This window comes from Haliotis rufescens, unplaced genomic scaffold, assembly GCF_023055435.1.
Source record: "Haliotis rufescens isolate VD_foot unplaced genomic scaffold, xgHalRufe1.0.p SCAF_15, whole genome shotgun sequence".
NCBI lineage: Eukaryota > Metazoa > Mollusca > Gastropoda > Lepetellida > Haliotidae > Haliotis > Haliotis rufescens.
Genome location: NW_025963835.1, coordinates 16,879,823 through 16,906,346, shown reverse-complemented (window position 1 = coordinate 16,906,346; position 26,524 = coordinate 16,879,823). Strand labels below are relative to the sequence as shown.

Genomic DNA, 26,524 nt, shown 5'->3' with positions numbered 1-26,524 from the left:
CCATGGATACGGGGCTAGATGTTATGGTTTGACCAAATTTGGTATAGTTTTGTTTTACAATTTTTTATTCCTTTTTTTACAGTAGAGTTTAGGAAATAATCCCTTAGTGAATGTGCACTTTCTTGAAATGTTATAGTGGTATAGAAGTACGTTGTTAAGTTGAAGAACACACATGTACCAGTTGCTAAGATACGAACTCATTTGGCTTTTAACGTGATGCGACACACATACGTTGGTTGGTTGATTGGTTTGTTGTTTAACGCCGCACTCAGCAATATTCCAGCTATATGACGGCGGTCTGTAAATAATCGAGTCTGAACCAGACAATCCAGTGATTAATATCATGAGCATCGATCCACGCAATTGGGATCGATGACATGCTTCAACCAAGTCAGCGAGCCTGACCACCCGATCCCGCTAGTCGCCTTTTACGACAAGCATAGTCACCTTTTACAGCAAGCATGGGTTGCTGAAGACCTATTCTACCCGGATTCTTCACGGGTCCAACACACATACGGTTACATACTGGCGTGAACCTTTGTTATCTATTCATCAAACAAAATTCTCAACAGAAGTTTATTTGCAATGTGACCAGGTCACAAACAATGGCGGAGGGTTGAGCAAGGTCATTTAATTCTGGTGCTATAGTCTGGACAATCTTGACGTTCATGACTCTAATATTATAACCAAATGCCTTACGGCGAATCCCCATGAGAATTTCGCTTGAGAATATAGGTCCCCAGCAATCTATGCCGGCCGTAAGAGCTGACAAAATGGATCGGATGGCCGGGCTTGGTGAATTGGTTGATGCATGTCATCGTACCTCGACGGCGTGCATCGTTGCTCATAATATCAATCACTTGCTTGTCTGGTCCAGGGTCCAGGCTCGATTATTTACAGGCCGCATCATATAGCTGGAATATTCCTGAGTGCGGCGTTAAACCACAAACAAACAAAGTTATTAAAGGAAAATAACCTCGTCCTGAAAACATTCGTTCACATGGCGCGTTTTAAATGACCTTCACTATAATGAGAAACATTTATTTCACTTTTCATGGCCTTACAAAATAATTTTAACCGAATTATATCTTATTTTCCTGGTGCACTAAACGCCATCGTGTAAATGTCTAAGCCATACTGATATTTTACCACAATCACCTGACGCAGTCAGTTCCCGTAGAGAGGAACATGTCTGTTAATAGCTGTTCCCGAGTTTCCTCTTTTCCCGTCGTTAATAGGTCACCGCCCTTCCATACCCCTCCCCCCCCCCCCCCCCCCCCCCCCCCCCCCAACCTTTATGTCCCTTACTAGCTGTTTTCTTCTCCCTTCGAGAGTTAAAAGTCACTGCCCCTCCATACACACCATACACCCCCACCCCCACCCCCACCCCCACCCCCACCCCCGGCCGACCTCCCGAATTTGTGACAAGAAATCGTGCGTGTGGTGTATGTATAGGTTTTCGGTCTAGTCATTAATTCCCCAGGTCAAGTGTTAGCCCCCATTAAGCCTGCAACAAATCGTATAGCTGCCAAACGAAATCAAAGTTTACACTGCAAATAAATTGTTTACCAGAGCGTCGAAGCACCCATGGCGCCATGTTCAAATTATATCAGGGGCGTATCTAGCAAGGGGGCTGTGCATTAATTATTCCCGGAATTCGATTTTCCCAAAAACTTACATATTATCGTATTTCTCTCACTGTTGTTTCTGTTTAATGGGACGAAAACTCGCAATCCTTTACATCCCCTTGATCTTTTGTAAGATAATAGAAACCTTTCACTTATGCAATGTATCTATCCTAGTTGTCTCGTTTGTAAATAACGATGAATTACACCCCTTCATTATCAAGGGGGGGGGGGGGGGCGCACAGGCCCCGCAATTCGTTGTGCAGAGTTGCGTCCCTTTGACGTACCAGAAACCTGGCGTCATGGATTCGATTCACAGATTCACTTTTATTATGTTTCTAGGTTTGTAAACATCATACCCCTGCTCGTGGGTTTCACCAAAATAGTAAACGTCCAATATTGGCACCACTTCGGCATTCCGTAAAAACCTTAATTTAGTTTTTCAATGAATTAGAGACGATTTTGAAATTTTGAAATTCTAAAAAAAACAATGAACTAAATATTGTCATCGCAAGTTTTGCCTCTATTCTGCCCTCACACATATCGAGTGAGTGAGTGAGTGAGTGAGTATGATGTTGCGACGTTTTTTAGCAATATTCCAGCAATATCAAGACCGGGACAACAGAAATGGGCTTCACTCACTGTACCCATGCAACGCATATATCTGGAAATGCTGACGACTCACTACTTAGGGAAAAGAACAACAGGTACTTTTTTGCGGTAAGGAGGAGAAATATCTTGGTAAATATATATGGCCCGTGCTTGGCAGACGTGGTCGGAACGTACGGTATGGAAGCGCAGAAGGGTAATCTCTGAATTGCGAAGTCTTGCAATCTCCATCACCGTTATCTGGAACAGTCGCTGACTGCCGTTGTCATTCTCCCGTTGTTACATCAGCTTAACAATGTATCCAGGGTAACTTAGAAGTTTCGTAACACTGACTTTTGACAAATGAAGATTTCGACCCACATTGTCCTTCACGATTGCCCGTATATGAAACCACGCCATAGAAAATGCATTAACTCGTTTGGTCGTGTTTGATGTTGATAATCTCACCTGTCAAACTCTCCACAAGGCAGAGTATCTGTTTTCTCTTAGTCAGCTACAATTGTTTTAAGATTACAAAGTACCGGAGAGTTCACAGATGGCGAAGATAACGAACTCGCCCGCAGTGGAATTCTGATATTAGCGTTCAATACGTGACAGACTGATTTATGACAAAGTGTGATTTTCCAATAGTAATTGTTTGTTCACTGATTGGGTACAACAGCAAGCTGTATTCGATTGGTTCGCCAACTCTCAAAGAAATATTCGAAAACTTCAAACAAGTCTACAATACTTAGGCAAGTCTAGATCTGAAGACATTCCCTGGTCGTCTTTCAATTATTTTTTAAAAGTAAATGTAAATCAATTGGGCGGTGGGTTAGCCTAGTGGTAAAAGCGATCGCTCATCTCGCCGAAGACCCGGGTTCGATTCCCCACAATGTGTGTTCATTTTTTCATCACTTGTTTGTGTGTACCTAGACTAACATCTAGTCTCTGAAATGAACATATCGTACAGAAAAAAACAGTTGTTCAGTTATCTTAAAAAAATATAGTAAGAGGAGCCCAGTGACTCTCTTCATTTTCAGATACTGCAGTAATCTAGCCTTGCCAAATATTATAGACTTGCATGGGCTGTATTTGATATATTTGTATCAGGGTCTGTAAGACAGACTAGTGTGTACCAGGCGCTTTAAATTAAAGGACGCCGGTCCACAGCTCGAATATTGCACACTTCTTACTTTGGAATTTCGTTATTACCTTTTCGCAGAATTAGGTCTTTATTAAGATCGTTATATAAAATTATTTATTAATAAGTACTTGTCAGTGTAACATATAGCTCCCCGTTCATTTCGTTCTAATTATCATTTCAATGGGGAAAGAACTTAAAGCTTATTCAAACAACCCTACCTTGCTACTTTTACCAGATGTCAACATCGGCTTATGATACTACTCGATTGGGGCCTGTGTACACATTATGTAAGCCCTGTACATGTCTGTTTTAATTGATAAACGGTACTCGCCGAGGAAAGCTACACTTGTTTACTCGAGGTTTATACAAACCCACACATCTGTTTCCTGTGTCTGTTACGTGTCTACCATCACTGTATTCCAAAGCAGGCTGCTGTTTCTCAGGAGCTCCGACTCCGAAGAACGTACCTAGTTCGGTCGACTCAGACAGCCTGTGTTATTTACGAGATCTGGCGAAAGTCACTTTTGTATCCGAGATACTAATGATTGAACATGCCTGTGCTGATTACAGACACTTCGGGTCTTGGTTACGGGAATTTACGACATCTGAGGAATGTCACTTTTTTCCTACCCGATTCAATGCTAATTGTTTGAGTGAGTGAGTAACAATTTAACGTCACATCGGCTAATTATTTGTATATGATAAGGTTATATTGTATCTTCATCGAAAATGATGTTGGTGTGAACTTTGTAAAACGGACACGACCATTTAGTCTTAATGCTGTGATTAAAGCCCCCCGTCTTGACGCCAATGTAAGAGACCCGTGAAGATCCGGGGTAGAATAGGTCTTCAGCATCCCATGCTTGCCGTAAAAGGCGACTATGCTTGTCGTAAGAGGCGACTAGCGGGATCGGGTGGTCAGGTGCGCTGACTTGGTTGATGCATGTCATCGATCCCAATTGCGTGGATCGATGCTCATGATATCAATCACTGGATTGTCTGGTCCCGGCTGTATTATTTACAGACCGCCGTCATATAGCTGGAATATTGCTGAGTGCGGCGTAAAACAACAAAGCATCCAAACCGTGTTCGATTCCCAGTGCACACACATATATAACCAGTCTTGTGTTCCCGTCGTGAACCAACGCCGCTGAACACACGGCAGTCAAGAAATAATATGATAGACATCCTACTTTCCGTACCACTTCTGTTAGGAGCCTCTGCATATATATTTGCTAAGGGATGATGATTCCTTAATTACATACTTTGATATCCGTAATATTTCACTGTGAAAGGTTCTGTCCGCATTAACGGGATTTCACTGTTCCGGGGGCGGTCGGGTAGCCCAGTGGTTAAAGCGTTCGCTCGTCACGCCGAAGACCCGGGTTCGATTCCCGACATGGGTACAATGAGTGAAGCCCGTTTCTGGTGTCCCCCGCCGTGATATTGCTTGAATATTGCTAAAAGCGGCGTAAAACCGTACTCACTAACTCACTGTAACCGAGGAAAAATGAAAATAAAAACCTTTTTATTGAAAAGAGAGTAAAAATGTGAACGAAGTCGTTTACGATTGGAACTATCAGTTGAATGCATCAATTACCAGAGGGCTTGACTCGCGTTAGTTTTAGGCCAGGCAAATGTGAGGATTATCGTATGTTAATCAATACTCTTCATCGGAAGGGCAAAACCAGTCAAGTGATATACTGCAGACAACAACGTTGTGTGAGACATTATCAGGACTTGGACATCGATAGATAAAAGCAACGACTTTTCAAATAGCCCATGGCTTGTTCGTGGCTGTATCAGTTCATATTTAACTGTAATAAAAAAAAATCGGCTAGCAGGTGATAAAAGAAGCAATGACCTGAACCTGTGACCTTTGGCGGGTTCGACCCTATTTGGAAAATAACGTTTATATTTGGCAGTAAAAAAAAAAAATTACTAATACAACACATTAAATTTATACACCGCTCCCAAAGCTGAAAATATATTGTCAAGAAATGTCTGGGAACGTTTTACAGGTTACTTTCGAAATCAGAGACCATTTTTTATATGTATTCACTAAGTGTTCAATCGGATCTAGTTTGTTACCGACACTGCGGGATTGAGCCTAGCCGATTAGAAAGGCGTTGTCATTTTTTAATGCACGAGAAGGTGCACCTACTTGACCGAATTCGAGAGCCGTGATATGTCATTGTTTGGAAGTTGTGGATGCATTGCATAAAAACCACGTCAGCATACGAACCTGGATTTGTTGACAATTCATGATTATGAGTACGAGTACTCTATTAATTATGCTAGGTGGGGATCAAAGATAATTATATATAATTAAATTAAATATTAGAACCGTACAACCTGGATAAGTGCAGATTCAGTCACATCTTTCAGTTTCCCAAGGGAATAGATGAGAACCACTGAACACCGCCACATGAGTACTCCTCTAGGCAAAGGTTTTATCCATAGTCTTTGCTTTACGTTGACATAAAAAGCGAACTTTTGTTAAGCCCCCGGGAACAGCTTCAAAAACAAGTATCTATTTGGATAGATAACGAGGTCTATATATAGAGGCAGCTAGAACACATCCGGGTCTCGGACCGCCTCCGTGGTCTAGTGGTAGAGCGTCCGCCCGGGGAGCGAAAGTCATGGGTTCGATTCCCGGCCGCGACATACCAAAAGGCGTTAAAAGATGGTACTTGGTGTTACCCTGGTGGCGCTCGGCATTAAGGTCGGCTAGGAGTCGGTCTACTGTTCCTGAAAGGGGTATTCAAGTTAAACTGCGGCATGGTATCTCAGTGGGCTAGCACTATAGAATTCGGTATTAGTCCGGACTAGTTCAAGCAGCCAAACACACATACGTGCATGCCCGTCGCTATATAAGTGCAATAATCTTGGACACGACGTTTAACCCAATTTCACCTCACATCACCTGTCAAGCAATCGGCGAGGTCAGACACACACAGTAACCTCGCGATCCCGAAAATAACAATTCACGCGGGTCCCAATTCAATGTTATCTGACAAGTGCTGTTTAATATGACATTACACGCCCATCCACAACAGTTCGTCTACTATATATAATTCGTTTTCCGATGAGTGGGCAGCGGTCAAGTGTCCGAATCTAAGAACTTCCGAATACGTTGTTATCGGCTTCTGACTGTTGGTTTCCGGCTTGTTATGGTAATTCCGGTAAAGAGGTCATGAGAACGGGTTTGAACATGATGTAAGTGATGAACTAGCGTTCATACACATTGTATTCGTTTCTTTAACGCAATACGCTGACACAAGTATTTTGAAATCCAAACAATAAACGCAATACTGCCTTTTTAAGTCCACGTTTATTGGGGTTTTATAAATGTGTCCCTTTTTAAATCTCGCGCTGATAGCCGGACTGACCCAATCGCTTATTTAGCTGTGCAGAGTTTAACGCCGATTTGACCATTTTTTCAACCATATCAATGCGCGTCAGCTAATGGGAGGAAAGCCCGAAGTGATGTAGATCAAGACGTTTACCACTTCGGTGAAATCTACAAGCACGGGTATGGTGTTGACAAACCTAGATACATAATTTGAGTGAATCTGGGATACGGAACCATGATTATAGGTTTCTGGTACGCCAAAGGGACGCAAATGCCAAAAGAATTGCGGGGCCTTAGACAACTGGGCCACCCGCCACCCTGTTCATATCAGGGCTTTTTCAACCGAATAGGGTATAAAAAAATACTACTAGTTTTGAATATAAAGAGTGCATGTCCGATGTGTGCGGAGTGCTTTCGCGTATCTCCGAAGTTAATGTCCGATGTCGTGCGGAACGCATGTCAGGTGTTCATGTCCGATGTGTTCTGATTAAAGGTTCGATGTGTGCTGATGGTATGTCCCATATGTGCTGATAGTATGCCCGATATGTGCGGAGTGATTGTCCGATGTTGGCCGATCACATGTCTGTATTATGTGCCCATGTGATCTATGCCAGTATCGCCACAGAAATGCAACGCCGTGCATGAGACAGGTTCCGCCAAGCCATCAATTATGAAAAGCCTTTCGAGTAATGTATAAATTCTTCACTGTCTGCCACAATACAAGCATGCGTGATCAGCTCCGGCAACCCGATTTTTCCTCCCGCCATTGTTGTGATGTCATCGGTGAACTTTGCATGTGGTGATCGCACTCGTTATTAAAAGCCTAAAGATTGAAAGCGATACCATTTCAAAATCTAAATATTATCCAAACGGCAGTAGTGAAGCTGAAATTTCACTGATCTTTATAACAGGTGCGTCAGTGTAAGAAATACCGCACAGGTAACGCCTTTGCACAACCTTAAAGGTTTGAGTCAGCTCTAAAATGATTAAATCTGAAATATTCATTATGACATCATGATTATTTAATTTTATTAACTAATCATATACCATAAAAGTATTACGATAATCGTCAAACGATATTTGTCAAAATGATTTTTTTTTAAATAATTTTGTTCGATTCATGGCTCACCCGAACTAAACATTTTAAATGAACTTAGGTGATAAAGATTATCTCTTTGGAAGACGCCTCTCTCTCAATCCATTTTCAGGGGGCACGGATGGCCCAGTCGTCTAAGCTGCGTCCCTTGGACACGCCAGAAACCTATGATTGTGGGTTCGAATCCCGATTCGTCCCGATTATGTTTCTAGGTTTCTCAGCACCATACCCGTGCTCGTGGGTTTCACCGAAGTGGTAAACATCTGAGACCTGCATCACTTCGGGCTTTCCTCCAATATTAAGCTGACACGCCGCGATATAACTGGAATACTGTTAAAAGCGGCGTTAAACCCAACTCACTCACTCACTCACTAATCCATTTTCAGAAATTTAATATTCTTTTACCACTTTTGTGAAGCACAGTAGTGCTGTGGTGCTGACCACAAGCAGCACTCGCTTAGAAATCGAACTCTCATCTACCGAATCCTGACAGGACTAAGGGAAGCAACTCCGCAAAGCGATTGCGACCCCATAGATTATTTCATTTTTGCGTCTGGGTCACTTTAAACCACATATTCCAAGTTGTTATTTCATATAAAAATCGTTGTTGTCGGATCAAGTATGTCGGTTTTCACATATTTTTTAGACTGTCACAACATTAGACACGCCTTGTTGTTTTTGGTTTGATGACGGTAATGTTTACCCTCCATACGCCCTTGGTGATATTATTTTTGCTGCGCCGAATCACCTGTGACATTTACATGGTTGATCAAAGCCTTTCTCGCGTCTCCAAAGAAAGATTTGAAATTTTGTTCTCCGCCTTCCCGGTTATTCGTATTTTTGAAAAAATCTGAATTAAATCCAAAATATACTTGCACTTAATATAACACAAAGACCAACCCTGCAAATAAACATCCTGGTTCTCTGCAGGTCGTAATTCAAAAGGCGAACAACGAGATCGGGTGGTCAGGGTCGCTGACTTGGTTGATGCATGTTATCGTAGATGTATGCTCGTGATGTCAATCACTGGAAGGGCGGTCGTTTAGCTTAGTGGTTAAAGCGTTAGCTCTTCACGCCCAAGACCCGGGTTCGATTCCCGACATGGGTACGATGTGTGAAGCCCATTTCTGGTGCCCCCCGCCGTGATATTGCTCGAATATTGCTCAAAGCGGCGTATAACCATACTCACTCACTCAATCACTCAATCACTGGAATGTCTGGTCCAGACGCGCTTATGTGCAGACCGCCGTCATGTAGCTGGAATATTGCTGAGTGCGGCGTAAAACAACAAAGCATCCAAACCGCGTTCGATTCCCAGTGTACACACATATATAACCAGTCTTGTGTTCCCGTCGTGAACCAACGCCGCTGAACACACGGCAGTCAAGAAATAATATGATAGACATCCTGCTTCCCGTACCACTTCTGTTAGGAGCCTCTGCATATATATTATCAAACAAACAAATAAACCCAAGAAAACAAACAAGCAATGAGGTCTAACTGAACCCACAAGAGGTGAACCTGACACGACAAAAAGAATAATTGTAGTCCAGTTGCTCAATTCACACCTTTCAATTCTAAATATACATGCGTGGGAAAATTGTCACCTTTCAAAATCAAAGGTCATTATATTCATATAATCAATATCAATCAATATTGGAGGCTATTCCCCTGACCGTGACCCCACCCATCCTTTAAACACCATAATTTAATAATAATAATACCACGCATGTCAAATAGTCGAATAAATGTCACATACTCGAATACATTATAAGAAAATGATTTAGCCATTATTCCATGCCATGTGATCCATGCAAGATGTCCTATTTCTTCCCAAACAAATTCAAACATGCACGGAGATCATTGAAGCTTGACCAGAGGAAACTGGACAAACAAGACACCGCTTTCTATAAAAACCTGAGAAAGTGTCTGTGTAAGACGCCACAATCTATCCACTTCAATTACAAATGATAAAGAGTTAATATCCTTGTTTATGGTGCCTGAGAAATACACCTACTTAGTGAATTGCAAGTGTTTCCCCCGCTTAGCTCTATGGTAATGACGCGACACTCTCCAGCTGGGGGCTTGCTGTGCGATTGTGGCCCGCCCGGTTCACCTTCGTTTACCACACCCATTATGACAGCCTAAATCCCACAATGAAGTTTGGATATTGTCAAATGAGGCGACCTTGGTGGCTATACTGAATTCACATGTCACATGCATGGTTGGTCTTGCAAGGCTTGCTTCGAGCTCCAATGGCGATGACCGCGGGTTGACTTTGCAGATAATGCTTTTTCTTATTGTTTGAAACTATCAAGTTTTTATATCCTTCGTCAACAGCTTATCCCGGGGCGATAAGAATCTATATAATCCTTATATGTTGCACGCCAGAAACCTATGATTGTGGGTTCGAATCCCGGTTCGCCCCGATTATGTTTCTAGGTTTGTCAGCACCGTACCTGTGCTCGTGGGTTTCACCGAAGTGGTAAACGTCTGAGACCTGCATCACTTCGGGCTTTCCTCCCACTTTAAGCTGACACGCCGTGATATAACTGGAATACTGTTAAAAGCGGCGTTAAACCCAACTCACTCATTCACTCACTTAAACTTCAGAAATGATTTTCACTTAAATAGGTGATCGAAACGGTAGTCATTTGAATTAAGAGCTCCGCAATTCCCTGTGCAAAGTTGCGTCCTATAGGCACTCCAGCAAACATGATCGTGGGCTCGAATCCCGGTTTGCCCCGACTATGTTTCTAGGTTTGTCAGCACCATGTCCGTGCTCGTGGCTTTCACGAAAGGGTGACATTATTTCATAATAATATGATAATTAAGGTAATACCGGTATTTATTCATCTAGGGGCACTGTGTCCTTGTCGTCTATTGAACCGCAATTCACTGTGAAGTGTTGCGTCCCTTGGCCACGACAGAAAAACTTATGAACGTGAGTTCGAATACCGTTTCGCCCCGATTTAAAGCGGCGTTAAACAAACTCACTCATTCACTAAAATAATAATGCAAGCTCCAACGTTCACACTGTTTGACTCTCACTCTATGAAGGGGCGGTCGGGTAGCCTATTGGTTAAAGCGTTCGCTCGTCACGCCGAAGACCCGGGTTCGATTCCCGATATGGGTACAATGTGTGAAGCCCATTTCTGGTGACCCCCGACGTGATATTGCTGGAATATTGCTAAAAAGCGGCGTAAAACCATACTAACTCACTCACTCATAATACATATTCATCTAGGGGCACGGGGCCTAGTCGTCTAAGGCTCCGAAATTCGCTGTGATGAGTTGCTTCCCTTTGGAACGCCAGAAACCTATGTTCTTTTGCCTCCATTCTGTCGGATCACATTATCTGCACTACTTGAAATCCCATTCCGATATATATAGCCAATTTCAGTGACGACAGAACGCAATCTCCAGAGCCTGTGAAATTGACACGAGTTAAAGAGATTTTCATCCTTAGATCTCTTGGAGATGGATACTTGTTAGTGTAAATTGACGTGATTGTATTACATACGCTTCATGAAATTGATTACTCCCAAAATTTCAAGGCACATAATTGACGTGTGTTTATATTCAGAAAATATACAAGTACACCTGTTTCCGCTCGGGAGCTTTGCGATAAGAATTTATGATAAAATGGCCAATTAAACTTGAATCACATCTATAAATAAAAGTTTATAGAGCTATTTGTGGGTACTGTGCAGTTTGAGCGTGAAGTGGTAGACTGACAACAATATGCAGGGGTGATATTCGTCTTTGATATTCCTTGATTTAAACAATGACTATTCCTTTGGATGTGACACACAAACTATTTGAATAGTAAAATCAACACAGGAAATATTACAAACAGTGTCATCGAGAAACACAGGTGCATGAATAAATATTATGAGTCGTAGGTTGATGTTTATTTTGCGGGATATATCAAACTGTGACCCTGACCCAGCCATTTGCGGCACTAGAAAAGTTTATTTAGTCATCCGAACTAGAAAATGCAAATGCTTTTATATACTTTTCATCAGCCATTTCCTTAATTGAGCTAATATTTGTTCAGCGTTTTCGTGACGAAGTGCCGTGGTGTCGCTAAACCGCTGGGATTATTGTAAAGACACGAGGTCACATATGAGTAGGGATGGGACACTGTTGTTTTTTTGTGTTTTTTTCGATAAAATCCCTGCTTACACCCCCAGAATATCAAAGGGTAGGTCCCTTAGTGCATTTTTGGGGTGTATATTTCACTTGAGAAACTCTCACAACATGGCAACAGAGCACCTCTTGTTTTAGCATGTAAGCTGTTTGCAGCACATATACAAACGGAGAGTTATTATCCTTTGGTATATAAATGACGTCAATCTCTGACTTGATAACAAGCGAATGGCAAGCCAGCCTTCGCATCGTTACAGACGGGCCAGTTACAGCTCGAGTGCGGTGGAGGCGTGTGCATCTACGGAAGCCTTTTAGGGCCACTTCTTTTTTTCGCAAAAAGTTAGTTGAAATTTCAACATACATACGTTGACTTATATTTTGACTTATTATCTTGAAACGTTAGGATTATTATCTTGAAATTACAACTTAGTATATATCCTGAAATTCCAACTTTGTATCTTGAAATTTCAAGAAATTAACAAGTGGCCCTAAAAGGCTTCCGTACATTTCTCTCGTGGGTGGTATATTTAACGGGAGATATCGCAAAGCGCCAGCCTACACAGCCACCAGTCGGGGTTATCACAAAAGAAACTACTCCAGGGCATCTGATCTGATGTGATTTCTTGACATGAAACAGGCAACTCGTGTTCCAAGTGGTTGCCCTCGAAGACAGCATGGTTGAATGTTAACTAGTCTGTCTTACAGACCCTGATACAAATATATATCAAATACAGCCCATGCAAGTCTATAATGTTTGGCAAGTCTAGATCACTTCAGTATCTGAAAATGAAGAGAGTCACTGGGCTCCTTTTTATTATATTTTTATTAAGATAACTGAACAACTGTTTTTTTTATGTACGATATGTTCATTTCAGAGACTAGATTTTAGTCTAAATGTTAACTAACGCTTTGACTTATGCTTAGTCTCTGAAATTTATATTTTTGTCAGAAACCAGCTACTCCCTTTTAAATTGAAAAGGAGCCTCAGTGACATTGGACCTGATCCTGAGGGAAATATAGACTTGCTTCATTTAGAGCTCTATCATTACAGTAAGGGCTGGGCAGAACGGAAAATATAGGGTGGCACAGCCACAGCAATTTGCATGTCAGGTTCTGCTTGGACTAAGAAGAAGACCTAAAATGTTAGCAATCGAAAATCTAAGGTGACCGCCAAACGTCCTTAATTGTTAGAGGGCACGGGTGGCCCAGTCGCCTAAGGCGCCGCAACTCGCTGTTGCGTCCCTTGGGCACGCCAGAAACCTATGATTGTGGGTTCGAATCCCGGTTTGCCCCGACTATGTTTCTAGGTTTGTCAGCACCATACCCGTGCTCGTGGGTTTCACCGAAGTGGTAAACGTCTGAGACCTGCATCACTTCGGGCTTTCACGCCGTGACATAACTGGAATACTGTTAAAAGCGGCGTTAAACACAACTCACTCACTCACCTTAAGTGTTACTATATTGTATACTTTTTCTTGTATTTATGGATAATTTTTCAAAATAGATCAAATACCCGTGAACTTATGAACTTCTTTTTGTTTGCAGGATCCTCATCTTGGGGCTATTTCGGCGATGACGGTAAGTGTTGGTCGTCAGAATTATTTCAAATTCAGTCATCTATTAATTAATGAATCCCAGTTTCTTATAAAACCCGCTGTATTATTTGTGACTTAATTTATCATGGATGCAAAGGCTATTTTTCATAAATGAGGCACACCCTTTAAATGTATGAATTCCACCCAGCGCAATGATCAGTTGCGTCCCTTGTCCTTTCCGGGATCCGCTGATCGTGGATGCGAATAAAACATTCGTCACGATGATGATCCTTGGGTTGCAAGCACCAATCCCGTGCTCGTAGGTTACGTGCTTGTGGGCTTCACGCCGTGATAAGCTCGGTGGGGTAGCCTGGTGGTTAAAGCGTTCGCTCGTCAAGCCAAAGACCCGGGTTCGATTCCCCACATGGGTACAATGTGTGAAGCCCATTTCTGGTGTCGCCTGCCGTGATATTGCTGGAATATTGCTAAAAACGGTGTAAAACCATACCCACCCACTCACACACTTACTCACGCCGTGATATAGGTGAGGTGAAATGGGGTTTAACGTCGCGTCCAAGATTATTGCACTTATATTGCGACGTGCATGTACGTGTGTGTGTTTGTATGGCTGCTTGTACTAGTCCGGACTGATGCCGATTTATAGTGCTAGCTCACTGAGATACCATGCCGCAGTTTAACATGAATACCCCACTCAGACACAGTATACTGACTCCAAGCCGACCAGTCCTTGTTTTAGCCCCTTAATGCCGAGCGCCAGACAGGGTAACAACAAGTACCATCTTTTAACGTCTTTTGGTATGACGCGGCTGGGGATCGAACCCCGGACCTTCCGCTCTCCGGGCGGACGCTCTACCACTAGACCACGGAGGCGGTCCGCCATGATATAACTGAAATACTGATACAAGCGGCGTTAAGAGAAACACACTCACTTCACGCATTGATCTGCTTTTTCTCCAGGCCCCAGTCATTGGACCGACGTCAGTGCAACATGCGGGTTGTCGAGTCAGTCCCCCATCAACATCGTCCCCACCGACGCCACCTTGTCAACCCTAGCCCCCTTCACCCTGGACAAGTTTGACACCACAACAGCGTTGACCCTCAACCTTGTTAACAATGGCCACACAGGTGAGAAACGTGCCTACATTTCCAGGTACCCAACCCGGGTCAAACAAACCAGTGATCGATAGTGTAAGCATCGAACAGGCCAGCGAAGTGCGTTGACAAAAAAAAAAAAAAATTTGGAACAGTATTCGTTGATGTTTGCAATATATTTATTGGTTTCAGTATAAAACACCGAGTTACAACAAGAGTAAATGTCAGTTTATTCTCACCCCTTCTTCTTCAGCCCAGCTGAATATCGCAGGGGCATCGGTCAAGGTGTCGGGGGGAGGACTGACCGGAGATTATAACACTGCCCAGCTGCACTTTCACTGGGGCAAAACCGATGCAGTTGGATCTGAACACACCGTGGGTGGAAACCGATTCCCAATGGAGGTTGGTTTCTAGCGAACACCGTAACGGCTGGGCTATCCACCGTCTCCGCAATAGCTGACGTTAAGTCGGTGACGGTAACGTCATATATAAACAACAGCAACTCGCGTTTCAGTAGTTGTTGTCTGTTGTTATCTTTAATACAAGGTGATTTGCTGTTCTGATATCTCCATCCCCTTCACTCGACTTTCTTCATCGCGAGCGTATCTTATTGTTAAATATATTTACAATGAATACACACCAGTTTTGACGTACATACCACCATAAACACATTAAAGTCGTTTCTTAAATAAATACTATCATATACATCATGACGTGTGGTTATTAAATAATATTATCGAATATGACATATGAAACATATCGTATCACGATATGTATTGAACATTGGGAAAATGTCGGGGAATGTAGTTAAGCGTGAGATAACTTAACTGTACCTTAAATTAATACAGGTCTTGATGCTAGGTAAATATCGCAACGTGTTTCGAAAATTGCGGTAAATACCCGACATGTATCGGCATTAGGGTTTGTATCACATCATAATGTGAAGGCCGTAGTACATCGTGGGGTAAATATCGCTATAGGTATCGAACATCGGGGTAATATCGCGATATTTATCGAACATTAAGGTAAAGATCGCGATATGTATCCGATATCGGGGTAATATCGCGATATGTATCGAACATTGAGGGAAAGATCGCGATATGTATCCAACATCGGGGTAATATCGCGATATGTATCGAATATCGGGTAAATATCTCGTAATATGTATCGTATCGTGAAATCAACATCGTGATTCGTATCGCAAAGATTTTCAATTCATTGACTTCACACTTCATCGTTTCCAGATGCACATCGTCAACTACAAGTCCACCTACAGCGGCATCTCCGATGCAGCAGGCCACTCCGACGGCCTTGCCGTCCTGGGTTTCTTCTTCGAGGTAAAAAGTATTTCTTTTGTGTGCCTTACCCTCATTGCATTTTTTTCACCATAGAGACATCTGAATACTTTCGTGAACGTATCTATGAAACGACAGAGTGTTACGAACAGGACGATTATACCCACAGCACAACGAAGATGTGCTCCGGATGTGTCGAACTGCGAAGTACCCTCAGTTTGTAATATCCGAAGTTCGACTCTTTCATGAACAAAAATGTTAATCATCATTTCTGAATGATTAAAGTTCGTAATAACCAACAGTTCGTTATAACCGATTAGTCCACAGCTATAGTAGTGTCTGATATCAAACACGAAATATGACTCTGGCGAATAATTTATCCCATAGTAATTGTCCGATATTTTGTGCTGACGAGACAAGAGGCAAATGAATCCTTTTCAATACTGGGGCGGTCGGGTAGCCTGGTGGTTAAAGCGTTCGCTCGCCACGCCGAAGACCCGGGTTCGATTCCCCACATGGGTACAATGTGTGAAGCCCATTTCTGGTGTCCCCCGCCCTGATATTGCTGGAATATTGCTAAAAGCGGCGTAAAACCATACACACTCACTTTTCAATACTGGTGGTTGAAAGGATCTAACTTGCATTTTAACCATTGCAGATCGGCGAGACCAGCCACCCTGGCATCCAGAAGATCGTTGCTGCTCTTCCAAGCGTCACTGCCAAAGGTAATATAAAACGTCAGCGATGCAGAATAACCAGATTCCAATGGGCGTAAAATGCAAAATAGAGGGAGAAATTATATGAATGGATCACTGAAAATCCGTGATGACACTGGGTGTTCGCGAAAGGGTAAGCATGTCCTGCTCTACAGGTAGCACCCGCCACTCAAACAAATCCCGGTATTGACAGATATTTCAGATTATGCCTACCGATTGGCTCATCTTGTAGCAATGCTCCAGCAACAATGACACGAATTGTCCCCAAATGACAAATGACAAATTGTTGATGATGAAATTATTATCATTATGATGGTGGGGATAATACGTGAGTGAGTACAGGTTTACGCCGTAATGTCACGTCGCGATTTGCTGCACACAATGTAACCATTGGGATTCGAACCGGGCCTTCGCTGTGACGAGCGTACTCGGAACCACTCCTCCACCCTGTGACGATATAGGGTAGCAATGATGAACGTGATAATGATTGCTGCTGCTGATATTCATGATGATGGGGATATTCATGATGATGGTGATATCCATGATGATGATATTCATGATGATGATGATAGTCATGATGATGATATTCATGATGATGATGATATTCATGATGATGGAGATATTCATGATGATGGAGATATTCATGATGATGATATTCATGATGATGGGGATATTCATGATGATGATGATAGTCATGATGATGATATTCATGATGATGGAGATATTCATGATGATGATATTCATGATGATGGGGATATTCATGATGATGATATTCATGATGATGGGGATATTCATGATGATATTCATGATGATGGGGATATTCATGATGATGATACTCATGACGATGGGGATATTCATGATGATGGGGATATTCATGATGATGATATTCATGAAGATGGGGATATTCATGATGATGGGGATATTCATGATGATGGGGATATTCATAATGATGATATTCATGATGATGGGATATTCATGATGATGATATTCATGATTTGGGGATATTCATGATGATGGGATATTCATAATGATGGGGATATTCATGATGATGATGATATTCATGATGATGGGGATATTCATGATGATGGGGATATACATGATGATGATATTCATGATGATGATGGTATTCATGTAAATATTTATGTTTCACAGATGCCACTACCAGTGTGACAGCATTCATGCTGAATGAACTTCTTCCTTCTTCCTTCGACGAGTTCTACCGCTATTCCGGCAGCCTTACCACCCCCAACTGCAACGAGGTCGTCACGTGGTCCGTCTTCCCACAAACAATCAAGATCACAGCTGCACAGGTACGATCGCTTTCCCTCCTTGATAAAATGTTTAGGTACGTATTTTAGCTAAATAATACCCGTTCAAGTGTTGAACTTTTATTTATATAGTATTTCAATTATCAATTGCGTGGATCGATGCTCATGACATCAGTCACTGGATTGTCTTGTCTGGACTCGATTATTTACAGATCGTAATCACATAGCTGAAAAATTGCTGTGTACGACGTTGAACAACAAATAACAAATATTCTATCGATCCCAGTACATGATGATCATCATCATCATCAATAAATAAATGGGGGCACGGGTGGCCCAGTCGTCTAAGGCGCCGCGATTCGCTGTGCAGAGTTGCGTCCCTTGGGCACGCCAGAAACCTATGATTGTGGGTTCGAATCCCGGTTCGCCCCAATTATGTTTCTAGGTTTGTCAGCACCATACCCGTGCTCGTGGGTTTCACCGAAGTGGTAAACGTCTGAGACCTGCATCACTTCGGTCTTTCCTCCCACATTAAGCTGACACGCCGTGATATAACTGGAATAATGTTAAAAGCGGCGTTAAACCCAACTCACTCACTCACTCACTCAATTAATAAATAACTGAGTGCGGCATTAAACAACACGCAAACAATTCCTTTTTTTATTAAGAGGGACCTTATATCACAAACATAATTCCGTGATGATGTAACAAACACTAACTTCTGGATACATGTTTCTTATAGATGGCTGTATTCCGAACGCTGCAAGCTGGGGAACAGAACGACGACGGCAACAACAACATGTACAACAACTACCGCCCCGTGCAACAACTGGGGAGCCGAAAGCTGTACGCCAACTTCAACCCTAACGCTGGTGCCCGTCCCTCTGTCCATCTGTCACTCGCTCTTTTCGCTCTTCTATCATGCCTTCTGTCGCGCATGTTCTAAAAGCTTCTCAATGACCATTTCTCAGGGATTTCTATATGACATTATGGAAACCCAAAAAACGCGAGAGTTATTTCCCTTTTCATTACCAGTCTCCATGGGAGATAACTCTCTCCGTTTGTTCTTAGTGAATACCTGCGATAAGAAAATAACACGGTTTACAGAACTGTAAAAGGAGCTACACATGCAATGTGTGACTTGACCAAAATGTTTGTCAGTGGTCCTATTTGAGACATCTGTAAGTGTAACAAATACTAGATGTGCATAATATATAGATGCGGTGCCTTGAAGATACTGAAGTATGTGGACTGGTGCCCACTTCCAGCAAACAGGTTAATAGTTTATGGATTCATATACCACAAGATTTGAGCTTTGTAGTAGTGTTCAGGGACTACAAGAAACTTACCAGGGATGAATAATCCGAACTGAATCCGAGTGAATCATAAAATAGAGGAGATTTAAAGACACACTTTAATCATAATGGAACCGCCGAATTTATGGTTTATGGTTTACTTTACTTTGATTGGCTCACTTTCAGTCTAATGACGCTATAACAACGTCATTTATGCTGCATTTATGTCATATATATTCCAATCACGAGATGATCTAAATGACCAGTTTATAATGCATAGCATTAAGGATTTCACCTTAATTTATATTCCCGGGATTTCTTAAACTAATCAACATTTTGCACGGTGCCTTGTATTGCCTTATGCCAGTGCCTTTGGTCACATGACATGAATTCTACTTTCACTTTTCTGTACAATTTGTTCTCGGTATGAATGGTGATGTGTTGTTTGATTATTGTGCATCTGTCATGCTTGGAAATTTCATTTATTTATATTATTTTGTTTGCATTCTAAAAAGAAAGTGTTACGCGGTTTTAAGTTGTATTTTGAGTGTGAACTAAAGCCTTAACCCTGCACTGTAAAACATAAAACATAAATGAGTCATTTGACTCCAAACATGGACTGTATGTCCGATCCTATGTTAACTAGCCTGTTCACTAGCATCCAATCGTTCCTTCTACCATTCTTGCATGAACAGTACAGAAAGAAATTGAACTAAAACAAATGCCACATTTACTATTGCTGATACACTTGCAATCCCTAAGACAAAAGATGTTATAGGCGGTTTTACAGTGCAATACTTTACTATACAGATGTAATCAGGTTTAACCTACGTTTGTATTATCTTGCTCAATCAATTTTGGTGGAATTATGTTTGCTTTGTTTTGATGTTTTGTCATTTATTTGTGAATTAATACATACATTACATTAACGTATGCGCAATCGAGCATAACAGACAATCAGTCAACAGTGGCCACATATGAATCTTAAGCTCTCTGCCATATTAGAAAGCGTTTCTAGGCTGAAGAGATAGTTGTATTCTTGTTTACAAGAAGAAATTTATTCGTAGTAACCTGTGTGGGTAATTACTGTTATTTCCTTAAACAAAAGTAAAAAACGACTAAGAATCGGCACAGGTGGACCAGGGATGTAAGAGTTGCGTCCCTTGGTTCAAGATCCGGTGGTCTTGAGTTCGAATCCCATACCCGTGCGTAAAAGCGGTGAACGTCTATGAACTGAGCCACTTCTTCGGGGTGAGGTATGACTGAAATATTGTTGAGTAAAAACTCACTCACTCCTTTCGTGTATTTCAGCTATGGCGTTTCCATGACATATTAGTCTGCTCGACACTCTCTGATATTGTGTAGGAATTATTACCGTAGTTATTATAGCAGTGGTCACGAGCTAACTAAGCGGTCAGATCAACTTCAGTGTTCTGTCTTGTGTCAAATGTATTGCTTATACGGAATATACGGTGTAGCTTAGTGTAAGATTAAGGCAAACACTGTGTACGCTTATCCGACGTGAATTAGCCAGTAATCATGCGCGCTTACGTCATGACCTTCAAACGATTTCACGTGTGAACCATGCACAAGCAGTGAGCTCAAAGATTTTAGCATTCTCTCTACCCCAAGGGCTCTCGTTTCGGTAAACCTACGCTAATCCCTGAATCCGTTCAGTTTTCGCGATCTTAAATTACCTGCCCTTGATTTTCATTAACATTTACCGACCAATTAAACGTGGAGATAAGAAAAAACGAAAATGGGTAAGGGAGGTAACAAAAGCCCCCGCTAGTTTTAATGGACATAAAAAAATCCTTTCCATCAAAAAGATTTTTGAGGGCTTTCATTTGCCCTTTCGGTCATTCTATCAATGTCGAATTTCTCGCAAACTCTATAGTTATCAATGGGACAGGCCGCCATGATGTTAATCGGCAACCCAACAGGCTGGTTTGTCACTCACATTCTGATTGGTCGTTAGACTGAGAAGCGTAGCCAATCAAATTGGCGAATGGAAATCAAGGGTGGGTAATTTGAGATTGTGAGAACCACGGGAATGGCTCCAGGGGTATGTTTACCGAAAAGCGAGCCCTGGACATACAGAGGACAAGGTGTGAGTGCTGAGGTTCATTTCTGTCGAAGCAAATGTGGGAGCATGCTTGATTTAACCCCCGGCAGTCCATCTGTTCAACGCTAATGCCAGACGCTCGCATGCATGGTTGTAATTGAAGAGTGTCCTTGTCAAGGTTGCTCATTTGAAATCGTTTGCCCAAATTTTAATTTATTTGCCTCGTGATCTGGCAAACGTTTACCTCGGTTTGTGTACACAGAATGGGTGTCTGGATAACTGACATGTGTTCATAAAAACGGGGCGATGAAGGGAGTGAACTCTCCCTGATGTGCTCTGACAAGTGACAGAAGTGAAGTTGGTGTGTACATTAGTTGAAGCCAAGATACGAATAAATTATTTTCTAACAATACCTCTTGTCTTTTGTTGAATATACATAAATAATAGTGACATTTTATAAAGTTGTATAAATCTCAATTGCGTAGATAGATGCTCATTATGTCAATCACTGGATTATTAACAGACCGCTGTCATATAGATGGATTATTGCTGAGTGCGGCGTAAACAACAACTAAACAAAGAATTTAAAAGTTGAGTTTTGGGGAATGGTAGGAAAATGTGTTATGGATGAAATATTTTCATTGGCAGGTTAAAGTCATTTTAGAAGATATATTTAACCGTTTACACACCTCTGTGTATAAGAACCGGTTTCGCACTTGATATACATGTGTTCGGTTTAGTGATTTTGATCTATTTAATTTCCAAAACCGTTAATCCATAGTTATCTTGCTACTTCTCTTGGAGATTATACCTGCGCTTCTAGTGATGCCGATTCGCACCCAACACCTATCGGTCAAGCTTTTCGTCTTTTAAGTGATACTAAAGGAAAGCCACTGAATAGATGAATAGACACATTTAACTGAAGCAAATCTCTAATGCGCCGGAGATTTTCTTTTTTCACTTTTTTAAAAATTTAGTTTTATTTAGATTACTTTTAAATACAGTTAGGCAGTTTGTTCATGTCTGACAGCCTCCGTGGTCTAGTGGTAGAGCGTCCGCCCGGAGAGCGGAAGGTCCGGGGTTCGATCCCCGGCCGCGTCATACCAAAAGACGTTAAAAGATGGTACTTGTTGTTGCCCTGTCTGGCACTCGGCATTAAGGGGCTAAAACAAGGACTGGTCGGCTCGATGTCAGTATACTGTGTCTGAGTGGGGTATTCATATTAAACTGCGGCATGGTATCTCAGTGAGCTAGCACTATAAATCGGCATCAGTCCGGACTAGTACAAGCAGCCACACAAACACGTACATGCACGTCTCTATATAAGTGCAATAATCTTGAACGCGACGTTAAACCCCATCACACCTCACCTTGTTCATGTCTGGGAGTAGGTACTATAACAGGTTGGCAACAAAACCAAAACAATTATTCATTACAAGCAACATCTTCTTATCATCTAGTTAGAGTTATATCCTTCTACCATATGCGTGGTGTTTTGTTTCTGCCGCCAGAGGAGTACACATGGTTGATGTCACAGATTTAATTGCCGTGATTAATTGCCGGCCAAACAACCTGCAAGTTGTGGGAAGCTAGCCTTGTCCTCGTTCCGACCTTGAGAGAGGAGTAACGGTTTTTTATCTTCTAAGTGCATAATGAAATCGGGTCATGAGGACCACGGAAAGAAGGCTGGATTAGTAAGCGGTCCTGTTTATGTAGGGTTGGTTAAAAGGGAGTCGGATAGTGTAGCGGCCGCTTGAAATAGAGTGCCGGAGTATTAATCATGTAGAGACCGGTTTAGATAGAGCGCCGGATCATGTAGAGATCGGTTTAGACAGAGTGCCGGATCATGTAGAGATCGGTTTAGACAGAGTGTCGGATCATGTAGAGATCGGTTTAGACAGACTGCCGGATAATACACAGATCGATTAAGACAGAGTGCTGGATCATGTAGAGATCGGTTTAGACAGAGTGCCGGATCATGAAGAGATCGGTTAAGACAGAGTGCCGGATCATGTAGAGATCGGTTTAGACAGAGTGCCGCATCATGTAGAGATCGGTTAAGACAGAGTGCTGGATCATGTAGAGATCGGTTTAGACAGAGTGCCGGATCAACACAGATCGGTTTAGACAGAGTGCCGGATCATGAAGAGATCGGTTTAGACAGACTGCCGGATCATGAAGAGATCGGTTAAGACAGAGTGTCGGATAATACAGAGATCGGTTTAGACAGAGTGCCGGATCATGTAGAGATCGGTTAGAAAAATTGTGCTGGATCATGTAGAAATCGGTTTAGACAGAGTGCCGGATCATGTAGAGATCGATTTAGACAGAGTGCCGGATCATCACAGATCGGTTTAGACAGAGAGCCGGATCATGTAGAGATCGGTTTAGACAGACTGCCGGATAATACAGAGATCGGTTTAGACAGAGTGCCGGATCATGTAGAGATCGGTTTGGACAGAGTGCCGGATCATGTAGAGATCGGTTTAGACAGAGTGCCGGATCATGTAGAGATCGGTTTAGACAGACCCCTTGATAATACACAGATCGGTTTAGACAGAGTGCCGGATCATGTAGAGATCGGTTTAGACAGAGTGCCGGATCATGTAGAGATCGGTTTAGACAGAGTGCCGGATCATGTAGAGATCGGTTTAGACAGAGTGCCGGATCATGTAGAGATCGGTTTAGACAGAGTGCCGGATCATGTAGAGATCGGTTTAGACAGAGTGCCGGATCATGTAGAGATCGGTTTAGACAGAGTGCCGGATCATGTAGAGATCAGTTTAGACAGAGTGCCGGATCATGTAGAGATCGGTTTAGACAGACTGCCGGATAATACACAGATAGATTAAGACAGAGTGCCGGATCATGAAGAGATCGGTTAAGACCGAGTGTCGGATCATGTAAAGATCGGTTAAGACAGAGTGCTGGATCATGTAGAGATCGGTTTAGACAGACTGCCGGATAATACATAGATCGGTTTAGACAGAGTGCCGGATCATGTAGAGATCGGTTTAGACAGAGTGCTGGATCATGTAGAGATCGGTTTAGACAGAGTGCCGGATCATGTAGAGATCGGTTTAGACAGAGTGCCGGATCATGTAGAGATCGGTTTAGACAGAGTGCCGGATCATGTAGAGATCGATTTAGACAGAGTGCCGGGTCATGTAGAGATCGGTTTAGACAGAGTTTCGGATCATGTAGAGATCAGTTTAGACAGAGTGCCGGATCATGTAGAGATCGGTTTAGACAGACTGCCGGATAATACACAGATAGATTAAGACAGAGTGCCGGATCATGAAGAGATCGGTTAAGACCGAGTGTCGGATCATGTAAAGATCGGTTAAGACAGAGTGCTGGATCATGTAGAGATCGGTTTAGACAGACTGCCGGATAATACATAGATCGGTTTAGACAGAGTGCCGGATCATGTAGAGATCGGTTAAGACAGAGTGCTGGATCATGTAGAGATCGGTTTAGACAGAGTGCCGGATCATGTAGAGATCGGTTTAGACAGAGTGCCGGATCATGTAGAGATCGGTTTAGACAGAGTGCCGGATCATGTAGAGATCGATTTAGACAGAGTGCCGGGTCATGTAGAGATCGGTTTAGACAGAGTTTCGGATCATGTAGAGATCGATTTAGACAGACTGCTGGATAATACACAGATCGGTTTAGACAGAGTGCCGGATCATGTAGAGATCGGTTTAGACAGAGTGCCGGATCATGAAGAGATCGGTTAAGACAGAGTGCCGGATCATGTAGAGATCGGTTTAGACAGAGTGCCGCATCATGTAGAGATCGGTTTAGACAGAGTGCCGGATCATGTAGAGATCGGTTTAGACAGAGTGCCGGATCATGTAGAGATCGGTTTAGACAGAGTGCCGGATCATCACAGATCGGGTTAGACAGAGTGCCGGATCATGAAGAGATCGGTTTAGACAGAGCGCCGGATCATGTAGAGATCGGTTTAGACAGAGTGTTGGATTATGTAGAGATTGGTTTAGACAGACTGCCGGATCATGTAGAGATCGGTTTAGACAGAGTGCCGGATCATGTAGAGATCGGTTTAGACAGACTGCCGGATCATGTAGAGATCGGTTTAGACAGAGTGCCGGATCATGTAGAGATCGGTTTAGACAGAGTGCCGGATCATGTAGAGATCGGTTTAGACAGAGTGCCGGATCATGTAGAGATCAGTTTAGACAGAGTGCCGGATCATGTAGAGATCGGTTTAGACAGACTGCCGGATAATACACAGATAGATTAAGACAGAGTGCCGGATCATGAAGAGATCGGTTAAGACCGAGTGTCGGATCATGTAAAGATCGGTTAAGACAGAGTGCTGGATCATGTAGAGATCGGTTTAGACAGAGTGCTGGATCATGTAGAGATCGGTTTAGACAGAGTGCCGGTTCATGTAGAGATCGGTTTAGACAGAGTGCCGGATCATGTAGAGATCGGTTTAGACAGAGTGCCGGATCATGTAGAGATCGATTTAGACAGAGTGCCGGGTCATGTAGAGATCGGTTTAGACAGAGTTTCGGATCATGTAGAGATCGATTTAGACAGACTGCCGGATAATACACAGATCGGTTTAGACAGAGTGCCGGATCATGTAGAGATCGGTTTAGACAGAGTGCCGGATCATGTAGTGATCGGTTTAGACAGAGTGCCATATCATCCCAGATCGGTTTAGACAGAGTGCCGGATCATGTAGAGATCGGTTTAGACAGAGTGCCGGATCATGTAGAGATCGGTTTAGACAGAGTGCCGGATCATCACAGATCGGGTTAGACAGAGTGCCGGATCATGAAGAGATCGGTTTAGACAGAGCGCCGGATCATGTAGAGATCGTTTTAGACAGAGTGTTGGATTATGTAGAGATTGGTTTAGACAGACTGCCGGATCATGTAGAGATCGGTTTAGACAGAGTGCCGGATCATCACAGATCGGGTTAGACAGAGTGCCGGATCATGTAGAGATCGGTTTAGACAGAGTGTTGGATTATGTAGAGATTGGTTTAGACAGACTGCCGGATCATGTAGAGATCGGTTTAGACAGAGCGTTGGATTATGTAGAGATTGGTTTAGACAGACTGCCGGATCATGTAGAGATCGGTTTAGACAGAGTGTTGGATTATGTAGAGATTGGTTTAGACAGACTGCCGGATCATGTAGAGATCGGTTTAGACAGAGTGTTGGATTATGTAGAGATCGGTTTAGACAGAGTGCTGTATCATGTAGAGATCGGGATATAGGTAGGTGTGCAGCA

At 42.6% G+C, this 26,524-nt stretch overlaps 2 protein-coding genes across 2 annotated transcripts in view; both read left to right on the top strand.

The window, feature by feature from the left end:
- The window catches only part of LOC124138695 (carbonic anhydrase-like), a 33,913-nt gene extending 12,251 nt beyond the window's left edge, over positions 1–21,662 (top strand). The window contains exons 2-8 of the mRNA XM_046505489.2: positions 13,509–13,541; positions 14,477–14,644; positions 14,865–15,013; positions 15,856–15,948; positions 16,565–16,631; positions 17,775–17,932; positions 18,633–21,662. Coding sequence (XP_046361445.2) covers positions 13,509–13,541; positions 14,477–14,644; positions 14,865–15,013; positions 15,856–15,948; positions 16,565–16,631; positions 17,775–17,932; positions 18,633–18,836 — 872 coding nt within the window. The 3' untranslated portion in view covers positions 18,837–21,662. The remainder of the gene's footprint in view (positions 1–13,508; positions 13,542–14,476; positions 14,645–14,864; positions 15,014–15,855; positions 15,949–16,564; positions 16,632–17,774; positions 17,933–18,632) is intronic.
- Positions 21,663–23,228: 1,566 nt separating this feature from the next.
- On the top strand, positions 23,229–24,449 carry LOC125379935. Its single transcript, XM_048395833.1, has 3 exons — positions 23,229–23,263; positions 23,532–23,763; positions 23,797–24,449. Exons 1-3 carry the CDS (start codon positions 23,229–23,231, stop codon positions 24,100–24,102), a joined length of 573 nt encoding a protein of 190 aa, XP_048251790.1. The 3' UTR covers positions 24,103–24,449.
- Positions 24,450–26,524: the final 2,075 nt, after the last annotated feature.